Source organism: Mustela nigripes, chromosome 4 (assembly GCF_022355385.1).
Source record: "Mustela nigripes isolate SB6536 chromosome 4, MUSNIG.SB6536, whole genome shotgun sequence".
NCBI classification, from domain to species: Eukaryota; Metazoa; Chordata; class Mammalia; order Carnivora; family Mustelidae; genus Mustela; species Mustela nigripes.
In genome coordinates, this window is record NC_081560.1 from 139,202,398 (window position 1) to 139,222,430 (window position 20,033).

General features: G+C 40.7%; 4 protein-coding genes across 14 annotated transcripts in view; 1 reads left to right on the forward strand and 3 right to left on the reverse strand.

Annotated features, from left to right (window-relative positions):
* Positions 1-7,669, forward strand: part of FAM149B1 (family with sequence similarity 149 member B1) — a 74,459-nt gene extending 66,790 nt beyond the window's left edge. Inside the window, exons 11-14 of one of the 5 annotated variants that reach the window (XM_059397736.1) lie at positions 1,832-1,952; positions 2,185-2,310; positions 4,849-4,927; positions 6,191-7,669. In XM_059397736.1, coding sequence (XP_059253719.1) covers positions 1,832-1,952; positions 2,185-2,310; positions 4,849-4,927; positions 6,191-6,264 — 400 coding nt within the window. In that variant the 3' untranslated portion in view covers positions 6,265-7,669. The other 4 variants (XM_059397737.1, XM_059397735.1, XM_059397738.1 and 1 more) reach the window with 4 other exon arrangements.
* Positions 7,670-7,969: 300 nt separating this feature from the next.
* On the reverse strand, positions 7,970-12,702 carry DNAJC9 (DnaJ heat shock protein family (Hsp40) member C9). Of its 2 annotated transcripts, none has more exons than XM_059397748.1 (5): positions 12,375-12,702; positions 12,060-12,200; positions 11,258-11,512; positions 9,083-9,169; positions 7,970-8,807 (listed from the first exon to the last, which is right to left on the reverse strand). In XM_059397748.1, exons 1-5 carry the CDS (start codon positions 12,552-12,554, stop codon positions 8,577-8,579), a joined length of 894 nt encoding a protein of 297 aa, XP_059253731.1. In that variant the 5' UTR covers positions 12,555-12,702; the 3' UTR covers positions 7,970-8,576. The 2 variants fall into 2 exon arrangements, with proteins under 2 accessions (XP_059253731.1, XP_059253733.1); XM_059397750.1 differs by having other exon boundaries at positions 7,970-8,730; positions 12,375-12,695.
* A 2,100-nt stretch (positions 12,703-14,802) lies between these two features.
* On the reverse strand, positions 14,803-16,433 carry MRPS16 (mitochondrial ribosomal protein S16). Its single transcript, XM_059397751.1, has 3 exons — positions 16,219-16,433; positions 15,516-15,776; positions 14,803-15,045 (listed from the first exon to the last, which is right to left on the reverse strand). The coding sequence occupies exons 1-3, from the start codon at positions 16,229-16,231 to the stop codon at positions 14,912-14,914; spliced, it is 408 nt and encodes a 135-aa protein (XP_059253734.1). The 5' UTR covers positions 16,232-16,433; the 3' UTR covers positions 14,803-14,911.
* A 1,335-nt stretch (positions 16,434-17,768) lies between these two features.
* The window catches only part of CFAP70 (cilia and flagella associated protein 70), a 108,344-nt gene continuing 106,079 nt past the window's right edge, over positions 17,769-20,033 (reverse strand). For all 6 annotated transcript variants that reach the window (XM_059397757.1, XM_059397754.1, XM_059397755.1 and 3 more), the window contains 2 exons: positions 19,869-19,916; positions 17,769-17,866 (listed from right to left, as the gene is read on the reverse strand). In XM_059397757.1, the coding sequence (XP_059253740.1) occupies positions 17,786-17,866; positions 19,869-19,916 (129 nt within the window). In that variant the 3' untranslated portion in view covers positions 17,769-17,785. The remainder of the gene's footprint in view (positions 17,867-19,868; positions 19,917-20,033) is intronic.

Here is a 20,033-nt window from a genome sequence, read left to right on the forward strand (position 1 = left end):
CCATATTCTTTTTTCCTTTTCCCACCCTTAATTCACTCTGAGCTTTGTCATGCAAAAAACACTTAGAAGCCTACTTTTTATAAAATCCTTTCATTAGTTGTTGACTCACAAAACATCTTAGGATGTTTGAGTCTAAGACTATAACCAAGGGTATAAGATAATATGGCTGTAACTATGTTTTGAATTCAGCTTCTTTTTTTTTTTTTTTTTAAAGATTTTATTTATTTATTTGACAGAGAGAGATCACAAGTAGGCAGAGAGGCAGGCAGAGAGAGAGGAGGAAGCAGGCTCCCTGCTGAGCAGAGAGCCCGATGCGGGGCTCGATCCCAGGACTCCGGGATCATGACCTGAGCCGAAGGCAGCGGCTTAACCCACTGAGCCACCCAGGTGTCCCTTGAATTCAGCTTCTAAATTATGGATGTCCTTACACTTCCTTCCCAACATGTTATTTGACTTCAATTTTTAATTTATCCCAATAGATTCACTAAAAGAGATGCCTGTAATGCCCAAAAATCTTTGTCAGGACACTAGAGTTCTTCTCACCTACCATTTTACTGTGTTGATGCTGGTATTGATATAGATTCACTCAATTGAGGATGAGTGTTTTTTGTTTTTTTTTTAAGATTTTATTTATTTACCAGAGAGAGAGGGGTGGGGGAGAGCGAGCACAGGCAGACAGAATGGCAGGCAGAGGCAGAGGGAGAAGCCGGCTCCCTGCCGAGCAAGGAGCCCGACGTGGGACTCGATCCCAGGACGCTGGGATCATGACCTGAGCCGAAGGCAGCTGCCCAACCAACTGAGCCACCCAGGCGTCCGGAGGATGAGTGTTCTTGAGGCATAATTAATCCTCATACCTTCTGACAATTTCTTCAAAGTGGAAACAAGTTACTTTGTTTCTTCTGGGACATGAAAGTATCATTGATTTCCAGGTACTGTCTTGAGTATGAGAAATGCTAAAAAACTGCTGGAAATGCCATGGAAGAAAAGTTTAAGAAATTTACCTGGCACTTATAATTACAGTAGTCCCCCCCTTATCCACAGGGGATATGTCCCAAGACCCCCTATGGAGGCTGAAACTGCAGATAGTACCAAACCTTATATATACTATGTTTTTTTCTTATACATATGTACCTGTGATAAAATCTAACCTCTAAATTAGGTATGGTAGGAGATTAACGGTAACTAATAATAAAGTGGAACAATTATAATAGTATACTGGAATAAAATCTATGTGAATGTCTCATATTTCACCGTATTACACTCATCCTTCTTGTGATGATGTGAGATGACAGAATGTCTACGTGATGAGATGAAGTGAGGTTAACAATGGAGGCACTATGAGGCAGCATTAGGCTACAGTGACCTTCTGACAATACATCAGAATGAGGATCGTGTACTTCTGGACCCCAGTGACCATGGGTAACTGAAATCATGGAAAACAAAACAATGGATAAGGAAGGACTACTGGTATTAGTGAAAAGGACAACCACAAGACCCAGAACTGTGAATTCCACCAGATGTGAAATTACAAATCCGTAATAGGTTAACACCAAAATAGTATAACACCAGCTCTCTGTGAGACAAAGGGTCCACTTCTGCTGTGTGCTCAGGATAAAGTTTCAACCCAAATCAGAAAATATTATTTAAACCAATCCCTCAACTCTTGATTTTCCAAAATCCTTTCACTGAGATTGCTTTACTTAAAAACATAGGAAGCATTCTATGCATGACATTAAACTCATATCCCTCATTTATTTGATTCTAATCAGTTTGCTTGTATTGTTATAACTTTATCCTTTCATATCTTGATGTTCGCTGGTGGGATCTGCAGCCCAGTAGCCGCTGACTCGCTCTCTCCCTCACCAATGCCCCTGAGCCGAAACAATCTGCTGCCCCCTATTGGCACAGCTGACGTGGAACACTTGAGCACCGTGGGGCCACAAAGGCAAATGGTAGGTCTTTCTCCTGTTGCCTTTCCATGCGCTTATAAAACCTCATGGGCAGTAATTCTGCAGGACCCCTGTTCTGGAATTAACTTATACTGTATTTTGTCAAGAGTACAAACTGAATCCTAACTTTATGACAACGGAACTGGAGCTGCTTGGCCTACAGTTACCATACCTACTTGGGTTGATGCACTACAAACTGATTTAACAGTTTCTGTAATTCTTGCCTTCCCTGCAGAAAACCCAAGGCGACTCCAGTCGAGCTCGAAGTGCGGTGGTGGATGAGCCTAACCATCAGCAGCCCCAGGAGAGGCTCCTTCTACCAGACTTCTTCTCCAGGCCCAACACAACTCAATCATTTTTGGTAGTGACATACTTCCTCTGTGGTCTTGACAGTTGGGGAAAGAAAAAAACTAGTTTGGCAGACTTAAAATTTCACATGGTCCCTTAATCAACTCCAAGAATAAAAGCGGAGGCTCTTGACCATAAAAATAAGTGTTGTAAGTACATTTTATTGAAATTCTAACTGGCCTCTGACACTCAAAAAGAATTTAAAAAGGTAATAAGGTAAAATGCTTTATACGTAAGTCACAAATTTTAAACAATTTAAACGTTAAATATTAAATTATTGGATATTTCTGAGAATAAGCAAAAAAATGTTAAACTCCAATACATCAAATCAGCAGAACTCCTCTCACACTGCTCTTAGGGAGTTACACCAAAAAGTGCTATCAGATTATGATGTGGACTGATGGATGGCAAGTCATGACATTTTTTTAAATTGGTATTGAGCTGCTCACATCACCTTACCATTTAATGTGCATTTACTGGCCCTTTTAGTCTTAAGCAAGTACTAGAAAAAGCTTAGTTGGGAGGTTGGAGGTCCTGCACTGACCTTACCTAGTTGTAGGCCAGCCACTCAGCCCCACCACATCTGCTTTGTGGCAAGAGCGTTTGAAGAGCCTGGGGAACTGGAGCCACATGCAGTGTCCAGGAGCCAGGGGCCTCAAATCCTATGCCACTTTTCAGGATGGTGATATCTGAAGCCCACTTGTAAGCCTTATATCAGATACAAGACTTAGAAGCCTTGTATCAGCCTCAAGCAATATACAATTCTCCACTAAAAGAGCGGTGAGAACAAATTAATGAGACGGTCTATTAGTCTCCTAGGGCTACCATAACGAATCACCACAGACTGGGTGGCTTAAAACAACAGAAATTTATTCTATCAGTTCTAGAGCTTAGAAGTCCAGTCAAGGTGTCGGCAGAACCATGTTTCCTCTCCAAGCTGTAAGGAAGGATTTTTTTTTATCTCTTCTTGACTGGTGGTCGCCAGCAATTCTTGGTACTCCTTGGTTTGCAGCCACATCAGTCCCAATTTCCGCCTCTGCCTTCAAACAGCCTTCTTCCCTGCGTGTCTCTGTGTCCAAATTCCCCTCTTATAAAGATTTGCATCACTGAATTTATGACTGACCCTAACATAATATGACCTCATCTTATCTTGACTACATCTGCAAAGATCCTATTTCCAAATAAAGTCATATTCACGGGTTCCAGGCAGACAAATTTTGGCGGGGGTAGGGGATGGGGGACACTATTCAACTCAACAAACCTCAAGATGCTTTACTTAGGGAGAGATTCACTAAAACAGGAGCTTAAGGGAAACACGAGCATTGCTGATTCTTACTCCATGTGAATCCTAGAAAGTCTGAAAACCTCTTTTAATCATCTCATAATTTGATTCAGAGCATTTGCTATGCAGTGCTTGATGATTATATTCTACAGCTAGAGTCCCTATAAAACATTTAATTTTTGGTTGCCTTAGCAATTAAACTAAACAGATGAAGTTTCTTTTTTTCCTGATGTTTATAACAATAAAGTAAGAGTTTTGTACCTTAGCTAGTTCTCTCCCAATGTGCTGTCATGCAAAGGGAGATGAGCTGGTAGCTCAGTGTAACGCAGCACACCAGATCCGGGTCCCTGGCTTGGCACTTTCAGACTAGCACTCTGCTCTTTGGTGTTCTCATCTCGAAGAGGAGTCAGCAAGCAACTATTATGGGCCATTTGGCTTCCCACAAAAATGGCCTGTTTCTGTACATCAGGTTTTATTATAGTAGAGCTACCATACTCATTATGTACTGTACTAGGACTGCTTTCCCACGACAGCAGAGTGGAATAGCCGCAACAGTATGTGCCACAAAGCCTAAAATATATACTGTCTGGTCCCCTAAAGATGTTTGGTGACCCCAATTAAAAAAAAAAATATGGGGCTTCACCAGAAAAAAATTCCTGAGACCTCTTGACTGAAGTGCTCTGACAGGGAATGGAGAGGGATGTTCTTTATTCCAGAAGCACCAGCAGAATGGCACTGACAGCTTTTTTTGGTTCAGTATTTTAGCCACGTCTAAAAATCTTTAAATTCCTTGAGGTAATTTTGAAATGTTTCATGTTGAGAGTCACATCTCAAGTATGGAGGTAAAGTCAAGGGTGTTTCAAGGTTATTGAAAAGGCTCCATTCTGTTGTTTTAAACAATCAGCAGACAGTCTAAATTAGATAAAATTCCCTCGGCAGCCAATTATAAATACTTAAAAATATTAAACCATATGGATTATTTATAAGCACTAAGATTTTCTTAAAGGCATATTAACTAAGTTTAGAACTTAAAATTAAAAAAAAGAACTTAAAATTTGTTTACACGTTAACAAATGGCTTTGTGGGCCTCTGACTTGGAATTTTTTACTTGAAAAAAAGAACGCATTTGGCCAACTTGTCCCTCAGACTGTCAGACAATGCCATTTATATGGTTGTCTGATTTTAAGATTTTCCCAGGAAACCTACTAACACATTATCCTTTGGGAGAAGTCACATCATAAAAAGTGTGTCATCTTTTCTCTTTTGCAGCCAGATACACAGTATCATCATTCGTGTGCTGTTGAGTATCCTCATCAGGCCCGACCTGGTAGAGGATCTGCAGTGACAGGTGGGACCATGGCTCTTATTTACTATGACGTGGCTATGTTAAGACACTGCCTTTGTTTTCTATGTTTGTTTTCCCTTCTTCTAGATTTTATCGTATTTTGTTTCCCTACATCTTTGTAAATCACAAATTCCTTTTGGAAATAGGATAATAAGAAAAACAGAGATGACCTCTATTGCTCAGAGCCAAGTTCCAGATATATACATTAACTCTCACCACTCTGGCAAAATAAACTTTTTTTTTCCAATCTAAAAAGTTTATGCTAAATAAGTCATGTTTATAACACTCAAACACTGCATGGGTTTTATTACATAGGGAAAATCCAAAGCGCCTTAGAATAAACTGCTTTGGTCAGTTAACCTGCTAGGCCAAGGTAAAAAAAAAAGAAATTCAAAAATATCAAGACTTGTGGAATCTGTTTATCCCATTATGTTTTGATTTCTAAGTCATATTCTATAGAGTGTATTTTCATAGAAGGGGAGAAAACTTAAGGATATCTTAATTCTTCCTATAAATTATTCACAACCATCAGGATCATTTTTATGTTGTAGGTGAAAGCAAAAGTATTAGGCAGTTGAAATGCTTTCCGGTTAAGAAGAGTAATCAAAAGTAATCGGCCTCAAACCATCTCTGTCATCCAAGTGAATTCTCTTGTTCATTTCCTATTAGCATTGTGTGGTAGTCTCTGAATGCTTTCCATGGATTCTTTCTTAGATTAGTCCTCATACAGAAGCAATGCTGTCTGAGTGGAGTTACTACATTCAACCTTGTTGATAGTCGTAACATTTCAGACAGACATGTTAGTCCTTTCTAATTAGTAGCCTCTTCTCTAATGGTTTTTTCTTTTTCTAAAGATTTTATTTATCTGAGAGAGCGAGCATGCGTGCATACAAGCAAGGAGGAAGGGCAGAGAGAAGCGACTCCCCACTGAGCAGAGCCCAATTTAGGGCTCAATCCCAGGACTCTGGGACCATGACCTGGGCCGAAGGCAGACACTTAACTAAGCCACCCAGGCACCCAGTGGCCTCTTCTCTAAAACTAGATTTCGTATCTTATAGTTTTTCTGGTTTTACATGATAAAATAATGCAAATGTGGTTTTTATTGCCTTGATGAATATATACTTTATCACTTTATCACTTAGTCCCAGTCTCCAAACTTAAGTCCAACTGATAACTGAAGCCAAAAAGCCCTTAAATATGAACTTAAGATTACCAAATCTAGAATGTCTACTAATGTTATTCTATGATGTCACCTTTGTCTGACAGGTCCTCAGTTACATGGGTCTACAAAATCTCAGAACAGAGGTGGACCAGTTTCTAGAAGCAGGCAGGGGCCATAGGGGAAATGAGAAGAAACTGCTTCAGGCTGCAGGGAACAACGTGAGAAAAATTCATGAATCAGTGTTCAGTCATCTTGTGACACAAAGCCTGTATACAAGAGACCACTTAAAACCGTCTTCATGAAGTGTTAATCTGGTATAACTGACTGAGAAAAAAAGAGGATCCGCCAAAAATTACATGGGTACTGTTTCTCTCTTCAGTTCCTGTCTTCTCTCAGCCTAAGTTAACCTATTCCACTGGACTTAAAATTTGTACCCAAACAAGTAACAAATGAATTATTATCCCCAAATCTCATGCTGTCTGTTAACAATGATCAGCTCAATTATTATAGGATTCTGTGAGTCTATATATACACAAAAAGCAAATAATTGTTTGATAACATTATCACCGGCCTCACAATACTTCTGCTTGTATGAATTTCTGGAGAGGTCCACTCATTTTTAAGGCAGTTTTAGGAGACAGAGCTGTCAAAAATCTGAGTTACTCATCAAACAGATGTCACTCATAAAGCTTTCTCTTTAGATGTCCAATCTTATAGACAAAGAGATATGGAAAGGCTAAGTAAAGACATAAATGTGGAGCATCGGTATAAACTAACTTATATGTCATAATGTATATATATTTTCAGATAGGACAGCTCAACCTCACAAGGCCTGCTTCCTACTAGATTATGCTTCTTTTCTTCTTAAAGGACCTCAGTGGTCATATATATATATTTTTAACTATTATACTCAACTTAACAGATTTTCTACTTAAACTCTAAGCTGACTTCAAAAATTTGTAGAACCTATTAGTGAGTCAGCATTACCTCAACATTTCAGAAACTCTGGTAATTAGTTTAGCATAAACATATCCTAAGAGCAGAAGTACAGAACTTCAGCATTCTTCTGACTTCACCATCGACCTTTTTGGGAGTACACTCATAAATGCAGCAGTGGTTTTAACTATGGCTTAAATTAATTTTATTTAAATTTCACTGAACTTTAATTTTGATGATACCAGTTTTAGATCTTATTGTAAATCTTCAGAGGGGATAAATTCAAAAGATCATAAATAGGGGTAATATTTATTTTATCAAAGTGTAGTAATGCTATCATATGAAGACATGCTTCAAACAACCTGCATTAAATTATATTTTAATATAATTAAAGAGTATTTTTTAACTTATTTGTAATCATAAACTAAAAATGTGTCATGTGCTTACCTCAGATTAATCACACATAAAACTCAGTAACAGAAGGGTTGTTATATATTCAATACCATATGCATAAGTCTGTAACTCAAAGACTTTATCAGTTGCCAACAAATGTCCATATATTCCGAAGAGTACATACCAATTTGACTAAATATATGTAAACATCTCTATACTCTTCTCACAAATCAAAACATGAGTGCATAACAAATCACTGGATCAAGATGGCCTGCCTTTCAAAGTTAAGAGAATCCGAAGGAACCCCTAGCAAGTCATTTAGCCCAACTCCTTCACCCTTTACAGATGAGGAAACAAGTTCAAACAAGATCTGTGACCTAAGGACAGACATTGAACAGTTACAGGCAGGACAACTTCTTTATACTACTAAGATCTGGCTACCTACTATAAAGCTAATTTGGTTACTTTTCTTCTCTCTTCTCTCAACACTAGTTTTTCTAGATCATAGTTTAAATGATCACTGAGATCATTTAAAAGGCCCCAGAACTTAACAGTCATTTTTAACTTGTTTATTTCATCATGTACAAGTCTTACAAAGATGCTTAAAGTAATCTCAACATCTGTTTCTCCTGTACTTCTAACAAAGAGTACAAAACCTGGCTGTGTAAAACAAAAAGGAGAGAGGATCTATTCAAGAACATTAAGCCTGAAAGCAAACTGGCAAATATTTGAAAGAAAGATGTCCACCAAGTGTTCTGAAAACATTCTAGCTAGGCAGAGCTAGAACAGAATTACTGTTCTAATATCACACACGTCACTCCGAATACTCTGTGGCTGTGTGCACACTCATGCGGCAAAACAACTGCTAAAGGCAATATGGGACAGACCCACATTATAGATATAAGTTCCTTGTACAGAAGATCACAGATGCAAGCACTGCCAGGAAGTACATCACTCCCCCATTCCCACAAAAATCTCCAAATTCCTTCATGCAGGACCTCAAAGAATGTCAGGGGATTTCTAGAATTACTAAAATCAGGTTGAGAGATTCTGCTTGGTTTAGAGTAGAGCTGAATTTAGGCTGGAAAGACAGCTTTTCTCAAGAGCAGGGTTCACTTCTTTCTTCAAATCTTGACTGTATCTTGCCTACAATGGCGCCAATTAACACCAAAGGACTTCTGAAGAGAAAATCCCATTATTTCTTTTCTTTCTTGAGAGGCGTTTTTTTCCCTCCTCTTTTGGAAGGTTTGCAGTACTTTGCTTCCATTTGAGCCAGAAAATTGTCCATTTCTTTTTGCCGATCCTTTTGTCTGCTCTGTTTAAGAAGTTAAAACACAAGCTTTCAAAACACAAGGCTATCCAGAGACAAAGATACATAGTGGTTGCCAGAGGCTGGTGGAAGGGAGAACAGGGAATGACAGCTAATGAGAAACGAGCTTCTTTTTAGGGTGACAAAAATGTTCTATTAGTGCTGTTCTACAATTTGATGAATATGCTTAACAGCCACTAAATTATGCACTTTAAAAGGATGAAAATATAATATATAACTTATGTTTTTAAAGAAGAAAACAAAATACAACACTATACACTACGAAAAAAGTATTAGCAGTAGGGATCAGAACTTGAAAAAAGTAGCAACAACCTTCAGAAATACCTGCCAGGCTTACCTGAATGATTGATTTCAAGTTATCTACTCCTTCGTCAAGACCCAGCTCCTTCCTGCTTATTTCTGCTTCTTTAGCCTCTTCCTGAGCCTAAATCAGAAACTCATATTAGATAGACTCCATGGCAACCTAGCATATACTAAAAATATACCCTCTTTCCCAAAAGAAAATCTATGGTAAGAACCTTTCAATTTGAGGGATATATAGATTAAAACAAGACAATTACATAAATATGTCATTCATTAAAAGAAGACACTGCTGACAGCATGCAGTAGATCCTCTGATTCTAATAAGCATTTCTAAGTTTCCCCAATTTTTACTAGCTAGGGGTAGCAAGTAGTTTAGTATTCTTAAACCATGCGGTAAGAATAAAAACAAAATGCTAGGAGAGCAAAGAAAGGTTATTTAATCAAGGATGTCTTCAAAAATGTTGCCAGGATTACAGGCATCTAAATTCCTCTCCTCTGGAAACCTACTTTTTAACTACATGTGACTTGGTGGCAGCCTTGATTAACCCTGGTTTAAAACTCCCAAGTAGTCAGAATAAACACTAACAGATTCAGTTTTAACCTTTCTTTATCTAATTTCAAAGCCACCTTCTGCCAAATTTTCCTATGGCACTGATTCCAAAATACCATAAGAATACCTTGGGGTGGGGGGGAGAATACCTTGGGAAAGGTTAATGACTTTGTTCCTTTAGGGCAACAACACTATAATAGGTCCCAAACCCCAGTCAATTTTCTAAGTAGCAATGAACACTCTATAAATACTGGGATGCTGATACATTAGGGTTTTGTTATTCCAATAAAGTGTTTTCACTGTCTACTTTTAGTCCTTGCATTAAATTCTTTTAAAACTATATACCACTCCCTAGATTTGCCAGTCTCTCTAAAGAACTATGCCATCCACCTGCCCCCAACTCTAAGAAAGTTTCTCAAGCTAATATCCTATTATTGGATACAGCTGTGCTCAGCTACACTGGAGAAAATGACTACCAGCTGAAACTGTCAGAGTGGGCCTACACAGATGCAGCCTATAAGCCAAAATGATTTTTCTAAAGTAGGCTCCATGCCCAATGTTAGGGTTGAACTCATAACCCTGAGATTAAAAGTCAGACGCTCTATTGCCTGAGTCAGCAATGCACCCCCCCCAAAATGATAATCTTGATACACATTCCATGCGCGCACACCCCCCCCAAGCTTTCCCCTGTATGTATCTTGTATCAAAATTGCAGACCTACCTCCACCTCCAACTCAGCGACAGAAAATGAGGCACCCACCAGAGACCTAAAATATGACACTACTCTCCACTGAGCTCCCACCAGGAAAGCCAGGTTGAGGCAATGGTTACTTCAGTACCAGTCTGGTCCTCCCCAAAAGACCAGTGACACAGAGGCTTGTGTCCCAGAACTTTAGCTGTCTTGTCTTTAAGCTCCTTTTCCCTGCCATCATCCCTATCCTAACCAACTCCACAGAAGCTACAAGTTTTCCTCTTCAAGTGTGTTTGGGAAGACACTTTCATCAAAATAAACTAAATCATTTTTTTAAGAAATGTATATTCTGGGTCCAATTCAAGAGTCAATCTGGGCAAGAACAAAAGAAAATCTGTATTAACAAGACACAGTTCAAAAAAAGTTTTAGAAGGCGCCTGTGTGGCTCAGTAAGTTAAAGCCTCTGCCTTCAGCTCAGGTCATGATCCCAGAGTCCTGGGATCGAGCCCCGCATCAGGCTCTCTGCTCAGCGGGGAGCCGCCTCCTCCTCTCCTCTCTCTCTGCCTACTTGTCTGTCAAATAAATAAATATCTTCTTAAAAAAAGGAAAGTTTTAGTCACCCTCTCCCCATCTTTTAATCAAGTGAGAACCATTGTCCACCTTATGTATCTGAACTCCATACTTTCTCTCTTGAGGAAAACTGTGACAAAGCTACAAGAAGGCCCACATAAAGAATGTTTCAGTGTTATTTTAAGATGATATTAAACAATCCACCTAGCAAAATCCTCTTGAGCATAACATACTAGGGGAAAAAAGTTTCTCTTAAAGAGCTCATATGCTCATTTTATTAGAAAAGAGTTAACCCTTACTCTCATCTCAGTAACCTTATATATTTCTATTATTGTAAATACCCTCACATTCTTTTTGGAATCAACTGACATATAAAAAAACAGCATTCAAAATCTCACCCTCCTTTTCCTTGCATTCATCTTTTGCTTCGATTCTTTGACAAAGGCATTATAGGACGGGATCTCTCCAGCATCAATGGCTTGCTGAATAATGTTCCTTATCCTGGGTTCATCTGTGTACTGCACACACAGCACAGACTCCATGATCTGATCCATGTCACCCTTGAAATCCAAATAGGCCTGTTTAATATCTGCCAGCTCTTCTTCAGAACCTTTGTATGTCTTTTCAAAAGCTTGAATGTCTTCTAGAGATATCTGAACAAATGAGAAACATATGCTTTAACTCTGAGAATTTTAAATAAAAAGTATACTAGTAAAACTAGACTGAGGTGTTGAAAGTCCCAAGTACAACAGGTGCTTCAGTTGAAATTGTTGCAAGGAACCACACTTTCTATGCCAAAGCTTTTCCAGAGTTTTCCCTATTCCAACCTTCACAACTACTGAACTACAGACCAGGAAAATTTAAAGGAAGTTTCCCAGAACTCAACACTTACATGTCGATATGTAAAATAAAGCATTACCTTATAAAATATTAAACCTTTTCCCCTGCAACTGCTCTACATCAACAGGAAATTAAAGACCCATTTCAGTAAAAGTACCTATGTTTGACGGTTAAACAGACTAATTCTTCTTCAAAGATATGTTATCTCCCGAAGAATACTTGCACATATGCGTATTTTAAGGTGAAACAGAAATTCCTCATTCCTACGCAACACAAAATGCAGTACCTTAAAACCATTCAATAAACGTTTGTTGAATGAATGAAGAGAACCACCACAAAGAAATTTCCAGGGTCCTCTACCTTTTTAAAAAGTAACCTCCAGTACGTCTCCCAGTCCCGATCTTGGCTGAGCACATCAGAATCTTCGTCTACGGTTCCCTGTTCATCGTACAATGCTCTCTGCTCTTTGTCGCTCAAAACAGAATAGACTTTCCCGAGGATCTGCAGGTTAAGAGCAACAAAAAGTCACCCTCGCATCCCTCGTTGAAACCGCGCTGCGAGAAATAAAAATTAGAAAAACACCAGGCCATGTTGGGTGCACTCCGCCTGGAAAGCTCCGGGCGGCCAGAACACAGAGAAAAATGCAGGCGGCCAGTGGAGCCGGGACTTGCGCACCTGGAAGTGGCGGGTGGCGTCCTCTTTGTCGTCCTCGCCTACCCGGTCCGGATGCACCCGCAGGGATACCTTGTGGTAGCCGCGTCGGACCTCGTCGTCCGAGGCCTCGCGCCGCACGCCCAACACTCGGTAAAGGTCACTGGTACCAAACACTTCCTCACACAGCTCCAGTAACCCCATAGCCGGCAGGGACAGAGAGCGAGCGGCAACTCCACAGAAACTGCCCGTCCAAGCAACACAGCCTAGAGCTCCAGACTGCCCCCTTTTCCCGCGCAAAAAAAAACCCCCGCGGCCTACTGCGTCATAAAAAGCGCCCAATAGGCGTGGCACGACGTCGCACTCTACGGCAGCTGCAAAACAGGGGCGTGGCCAAGACTTAAAAGGAGATCGGAGCCGCGGCAGGAGCTTCCTCTCTTGTGGTTACCGGAGGCTCCGGTGCCAGACGCCCTCTACCCCTTACTCGAGAAACCTGGCGCTTATCTTCTCACCAGAGTCGCAGTGCAGTTCATTTAATATATGGCACGTCATACCACATCAAAACTACATACTGCTGTTTTGTTTGCCTTTTTAAAGTAAAAAACTGCATAATAGCAGCTTTTGGCGATTTGACATGGTTCAACATTGTTAGATTTGTTCTTTTTCAGTGATCCTGACAAGTGTACGCAAAACTCTTAAGAACCGGTAATTTATTAACCTACTGGCTGGGACTTCTAGGGAAGCACTTTCCCTAATTCCCACAAGAAAAAAGCGTAAACCAAAAGCACAAAATACTGGCCTTTTAAAAACTAACATTTATTACAGAATCATACCCACTCACCTTCCAGTTCCTAATCACCTTCTACTTTGGTTAAGGTAACATGACCCAAACCCTCACCTGAGTAAAAATAGGGCTGCTGAAGCAAAGGCTTTTCTTCTTCTTTCTTTCTTTCTTTTTTAATGCAGAGCTAGGTTTGCACATGTTGGATTTGAGGTGACAGCAACATAAACTGATGTAATCAACTAAGATGGTGAGAAACTGTGTCAACAGATCCAAAGTAAGGCTAAAGCTATGGAAACCTGGAAATTAGGGACAGGATGTGCTCACACAGGAAGTATATATACACAAATCACAGGAAGATCAGGGCATAAAGTGAATACTTGAGTTAGCAGAAATTCAATAGATCAAAATAATACCTTAACCAATTTCCCAGCAGTTCCCTTTACTAGTCAATACTTTTCATAATCATTCTTCTCGGTTCTACCAATTAAAGCTTATCCAAAAACCTTAAACTCTCCAGAGTGTATTATTTTAACTTCCAGAGTTCCCATGGTTTTCATAGCATTTTTCTTTCCCACATCTATGATCAAATCCAGTCAGTTCTTCTCAGCCTGCCCTGCCTTCAAAGTCCCCTCAAAGCAAGGGAGGCCCACCAGAGACAACCCTAGGAGAGTCTTGACCCCATAATGAGATGGCTGATAATTGTTCTCAATATATAAAACCCAGAAAATAAGTTGGTACACTGATAGGGCTTTAGTATCTCCTCTGTCAGCTCTATATCCTAGTCCTGTGCCAGAATTTGAAATTATATCACCCAGAGTGTGCACTAAAATCCTCTGATCCACACTTGTGCTTGTCCTGCAGTTCTGGTGAAGCAGATGTGACATTTTGGGCTTGGGTCACAGCCAGTCATTTGTTAATCAAACTCATGACACCTAAACCTCATTCTATCACTGGCTTTTTAAGTGGACTTTTGAAAAACCCCTCATCTTTGCTCATCTCACACTCACCCTGCCATAGACAATATAATGTGTTGGAAAGGGCTCTCCAGATATGCATTTGGGGTATGAATCTTAGCTCTGCCCAAATGAAAAGAGATGGCGTTGGTCAAGTTTCCACATCTGAACCTCAATCTCTCTTCAATAAAATGGAGACAATCTTACCCCCTTTCATGATACCTAATAATCCTCATGAATAACCTCTACCTGTAAAGGGTCAAGAATGTATGTAGGTACTTTTCAATATTACGTTTCTTCCAGTTTCTCATTCTAAAAGTATGCTATTAAAGCCTAAAATCTCATTTTAAAAAAATCTCCCTTTGTAAATTTGAGATTATATGTCAAACAAGAGAAAGTAACTATAAATAAATAAATAAGCAAAGTAACTGTGTTCTTGAGCTAGTGGGTTGACCATAAATAATTAAGGAACGAATTGCACAGACAGACCATGGACAGGCTTGCTGGGGGCTTTCAAACAGGGAAGTAATGCAAGGCAGCAGACTGTAAAGTTGTCTGATAGATCCAGGGCCCAACCCAAAAGTACAACACACCCCAGAGCCACTCTCTTTTCTCAATGAAGGCTAAAAAAGCTCACTAGTATCTGGACCCAGCTCTATGTCAGAAAGAACAAATTACTCTGAGTCCAGCTCAGGACAGTCCAGAAGAGCATGGGTGACGCAGAAAACTCCATTTATTGACCTCCAAATCTAATAAGACGAAGCGCTCTGCATAAGTGTTTTAAGAGGACTTTGACCTTTCTCCCAATGCTCTGCTCATTGAAGTCAGCTCGTTTTTGCTTCTGTAGCCTCTGTATCTGTTTTCTGAGATGCTAAGAGGACTTCGCGTGCCCGTTTCCTTCGCAGCCTCTCGGCATTTGTGATCATCATGGGATGCAGAGGGAAAAAGCCAGAAAGACCTAAAAGCAACAGGATTTCCATTCATTATAACATGGTATAAGCCAATGATTCCCTGGGAATTTAGCCTCACAGAGCTGAGGTCTAACAGAGACCTGACCTACAGCAAGAATTTAAAACAAGCTCCTCTCTTGCCAAACTATCTCTTCCCCCAACTCCCTTCCATTTACTACAAGGAGACCGTGGATGTTACTTCCTAACGCTAATGTCCTTATTTGAAAAAAGATAAATGGACAGATAGCCATTCAAGACACATTATTCCCATTTTCAGTACAAAATCCCATTCACTCAGGAAGTCTCATGAGAGTTCACAAAAGGGATCTCCAGTCAAAATGACAATTAGATCACAACTTCAGCTTTCACCCTAGCCCTAAGCAGCCTGAGGTAATGAAAATCATTCTTAACTCTTATCATCCTGAAACTGACTTCAACTGAATATCCCCTCAATGAAGTAAGGTTAGAGCTGAGTTACCCAGAAGCTTCTCCACAGGCTTAGAGAGGTGGGCCCCACAGCCAATCCAATGCCGAATCCGTTCTAGGTTGAGAGCAACGATTTTCTCTCCATGACTGTTGGGCAGTGGATCATAGGAGCCCAGCTGCTCCACGAAACGGCCATCCCTGGGACATTTGTTGTGAGCAGCCACAATGCGGTAGAAAGGCCGGTTGGTACACCCACTCAGGGCAAGACGGATGGTTAAATGGCCTCCACGATAGGCTTTGCACAGGACAGTAGCTGCAGAGAATTAAGTTGTTAACACACAAGAACTGAGTACATAAAATGGACAAAATGAGATAGATAAAACAAGCCCCTTCCTCAACTGAAGGGGCTTGCTTGCATCCACCCAATTATTGTCAACCCAGTTTAGATGGTGTATTTGTGAAACTCCTCTCATGCACATCAGGCAGAAACCACTACCTCCTCAATCCGCTCAACACCAGCCTGCCATTTAATAGCTCTGTGACCATGACGGACCCTCAGCCGCCTATCTAGAAACTGAACGCCATTTGTCTCATAAATTTTAAGGAAAGATTAAGTGAGAAAAACCTGAGGAGAGGGACAAACGTAAGGTAGTGTGGCTGTTTCAAGTTCGGATTGCCTCCAGCTCAACTAGAAGAGCTGCTTCATCGGGTCCCATACGCCTCCCGGCCCCGCGACCACCCGGAAGGTCACTCACTGAGCTGGACCATGGTGCAGCCAACGTGCGCCGAGGCCTGTGCGCCACTTGCCGCGCCTCCAAGTGCACAGCCTCCCGCCACCAATCAGCTCTACCGCCTCGGGTGGGGCGGAGGACAAACGCAAAGTCCACACTGCAACACCCCCGACCACACCACCCTGCCACCCAAGCCCTACCGCCCCTATGCAGGGAGGGAAAGACGCCGCTCGCCCCGCCCCTTCCGCTTTCTATCCCCGCCCCTTCCGCTTTCCCGCCCTTACACTTCCCATAATGCAACGCCACGACTCTAACGTACCTTAAACTGCGGTAAAAGAGGCGCGCTGCAGTTTGCGTATACTTGGGGTGGTAGCGTCAGTCGAGCTGTGTGGATGTTCTCGGCTTACACCGGGTTCTGCGTTCCTGATGGAGTGAGAAATATTGGGCAAATCCCAGGGAGTGGCCAGAAGTGCTAAAGTGTTCCACAAATCCATTCTTCCAGCGAACTTTAGAGCACGTGTTTAGAGCCAAAGTGCAGTGCTGAGAATTGCCTACCTGAAAGGGCGCTGTCCTGCCCCTCGGAAGCTCACAGTCACGTGGGGGAGATGCTGGGTTTACTCCAGAGTCCACGGAGGTGGTCAGCGCACAGTCCTGGGGGAGCAGAGGACAAGGCGAACCTGATACTTGTTGCCTCAGAAGGATTTCTTAAAGTAGCGTTAGAACTAAGACTGCACGCGGACTATAAATGAATGTAGGGTTTGTTTTATTCTTGTTTATTAATATGCCTCCCACATTCCCTCCTTTCTCCCACCTCCCTCCAATTTTCTGCACCTTCTTTAAAAAATTAAGGAAGAGGACTCTTGATTCCTGGTTTTGCTATGCAGTGATCAGGACAGGAGTGAAGTAATAATGTTCCTTTGTCATCTTTAGTCTTAGAATACTGGCCTCAGTTAAGAGGAATTTTGCATCTCTTAAAGTTCATGGACTCTTCTTGGAGCCCTTGTGATTTAGATCCATGAAGATACCCTTGCTTAGAGGTAGTCAGTACCTCCACCTTCGGCAGACTTCTCTGTTCAGCTCTGTTCACCACTGGATCCAAAGGGTCTGGCTACAACTAATGTGTTTGTCCTAATACAGTGACCCAGCAGAGTAGTCTTCCTTTAGGTCCACCTTAGAAATTAATGCCTTAATTCTCAAGTTCCAGAAAGTGAGCCTAGCCAGAGACCTTAGAAGTTGGCCTTATCAGTCCAGGAATGACCTGGAAAGCTTTTAAACAGAAACCCTAATAATGAACCCACTTTACCTTAATCACACAAGTAATTATATTCTTATATATACCTCAGTAGACCTTAATTAAATCCAGAACCACACTGATAAATTTTGAATCTTTTTCATTTTTTATTGTCCTGCAGTTTATTGTCAACCTGTAAAATATCCAGTAACAGCCATCCAGTAAATTAGCCAACGGAAATAAGTGAATGGGGATGGTACTTTCCATCCCCAGGCCTCATATGGTGAAATGTCCAGGGTTTAATCTCTCTTGGAAGGAAAGGAGCTCAGAGTTCCACACAGATCTTCAGCTGGAAGGATGTCAGAAAGATGGATTTCCAAAGCCAACTGCCTCCTGTACCGTGTGGATTTCTGCAAGCAGGGCCTTATCTTTTAGTTTCAGCTGCATGAGAAGGAAGGAAGGGAAGGATTTGTATCATGCCTGATATACCGATATCGAAGCCCTTCATTTGCTGGGCCATAGTTAAAGAATACGGTTTCTTGGCCTGAAATTGGGCTCTTCCTTTATTCCCTATTTCATGGTGACTCCGTTAAAAGACCTCAGAACATTGTGCTGATTACATGGACATGTTCACTTTATGAAAATTCAAGTAATATGAACATTTACAACTTGTGTATTTTTTGTTAAATAACTTTAATAATAAAGTGTTGTGTTTTGTTTTGTTCTGTTTTGTTTTTTAAATTCACATTATCACCCAGTCTATCTTGACTACAATATTCCAGTTTGGCAAGTCACAGGAATCAAAGACACACAAAACAGATACTAGATCTGAATTTATTTTTAGCCTCTAGATGTGTAGTAGAGATATTTAGTTGCCTACTGAATACCCACTCTCTTTCTAACAAAATCTTCATTTCTTTTCAGGGCAGGAATGCAGCCAGCTACAAAGCTTCATTTCCTTCTTTTGTTAGAGCTAGGGGTAGTCTTATGACCAATTGTGGCCAATGAAATGTAGGCCAAGGTCATTGCTTCTCCTGCACCCTCTCCACACCCAAAAGTAGATACTTTTCTCTGAAAATGATTTTCTTTACCATCAAATGCTATGTACGTGTGAATTAAACATCTTTATTTTTTATGAGTATAGTTCACACACTATGTTTCATTTGTACAACATAGTGATTTTTTTTTAATTTTTAATTTTTTATAAGCATATAATATATTTTTATCCCCCGGGGTACAGGTATGTGAATCACCACGTTTACACACTTCACAGTACTCACCATAGCACATACCCTCCCCAATGTCCATAACCCCACCCCTCTTTCCCCAACCCCCTTCCCCCCAGCAACCCTCAGTTTGTTTTGTGAGATTAAGAGTCACTTATGGTTCAACATAGTGATTTTAAATCTACACATTACACTGCTTACAGGTACAGCTACCATCTGTCACCACACAACACTATTATAATACCATTGGCCATATTCCCTATGCTGTATCTTTTATACCCATAAAGTCACTGCTTCTTAAAGGGAAGGGTAATAGTTAGCATGTCCTCTTTGTTCTTTCCTCCCTTTTGTTCTTTATTTTGCCTGAAGCAAGTATATGGTGGTTTGAGCAATAATGGCTGTCTTGCAACTATGAAGGATGGGAACTGCATTCTATGATTGGTGGAACAGAAAGAGTTTGGAAAAAAAGAAAAAGAAAGTTTGGGTCTCTGGTGACATTGTGGAGATCTGGTACCAGCCTTGGGCTTTTCACTAGATGAGAAAAATAAAGCCACTAATTATGAACTGTAATTCATAATATAATAGACCAGGGGTTGGCAGATTACTGCTTATGAGTCAAATCTAGTTTGCTATTTTGTTAAGTAAAGTTTTATTTGAAATACAACTATGCTCATTTGTTTATGTGTTGTCTGTGGCTCCTTTTGCACTACAAGGGCAGAGGGTAATAGACATAATAGAGACCGTTTGGCCCACAAAGCCAAAAATACTGTTTTGCCCTTTACACGAAATTTGTTGACCTATATATACCTTCAGTGTACATGTGGAAAATGAGGCTCAAAGAAGTTAACACAGTAAAGTTAGTGGCAAAACTAGGACCATAATTCAGGTCTACTCACACCCTGGCCATCTGTCTTTCCATTAAACCAAATTCTCTAAAGAGGTAGAAACCTCCCCCACCTACACACTTGTGCTCTCTCTCTAGCTCTGCTCTTTCACTCAAAATCTTTTAAAAAGGGGGGGTGGCACACCTGGGTGGCTTGGTTATTCCAATCCCCCAGCAGCCCTATGATAATGGCAAAGATGATAAGTAGAGCCTCTAGAAAAGTATTCACATTATGAAATGATGGAATGCTCTGAAGTCCCGAATCAAGCCAGCATCTTCTTCCCAACTGCCCAACCTCAGTACAGTAAAAACTGCAGAGGCGTCTGCATCGTACCTTCATTGTGTACTTATAGGCCTGCTCTGCTTCCACTTGCCGTCCAGCCTGAAAAAAAGAGCAGCAGCTGGTGATAATGACATAAACATAATGGTAGGAAAGTATGTTGCCACAAATATTTCTACCAAGAGAGAGGACTCCATACCTTTCTTAATTAAGAACCTC

What these genes read in the sequence shown, in the direction of transcription:
- MRPS16 (XM_059397751.1), bottom strand. An exon ending in GCCTGTGGAGAAGCTTCTGG is followed by an intron (nt 15,046 to 15,515) that starts GTAACTCAGCTC and finishes TGTTGCTTTTAG; the next exon opens with GTCTTTCTGGCTTTTTCCCT.
- DNAJC9 (XM_059397748.1), bottom strand. Translation starts at nt 12,554, where the DNA reads ATGGGGTTACTGGAGCTGTGTGAGGAAGTGTTTGGTACCAGTGACCTT. An exon ending in ACGCCACCCGCCACTTCCAG is followed by an intron (nt 12,201 to 12,374) that starts GTGCGCAAGTCC and finishes CTTAACCTGCAG; the next exon opens with ATCCTCGGGAAAGTCTATTC. An exon ending in TGAATGCAAGGAAAAGGAGG is followed by an intron (nt 9,170 to 11,257) that starts GTGAGATTTTGA and finishes TTTCTGATTTAG; the next exon opens with GCTCAGGAAGAGGCTAAAGA.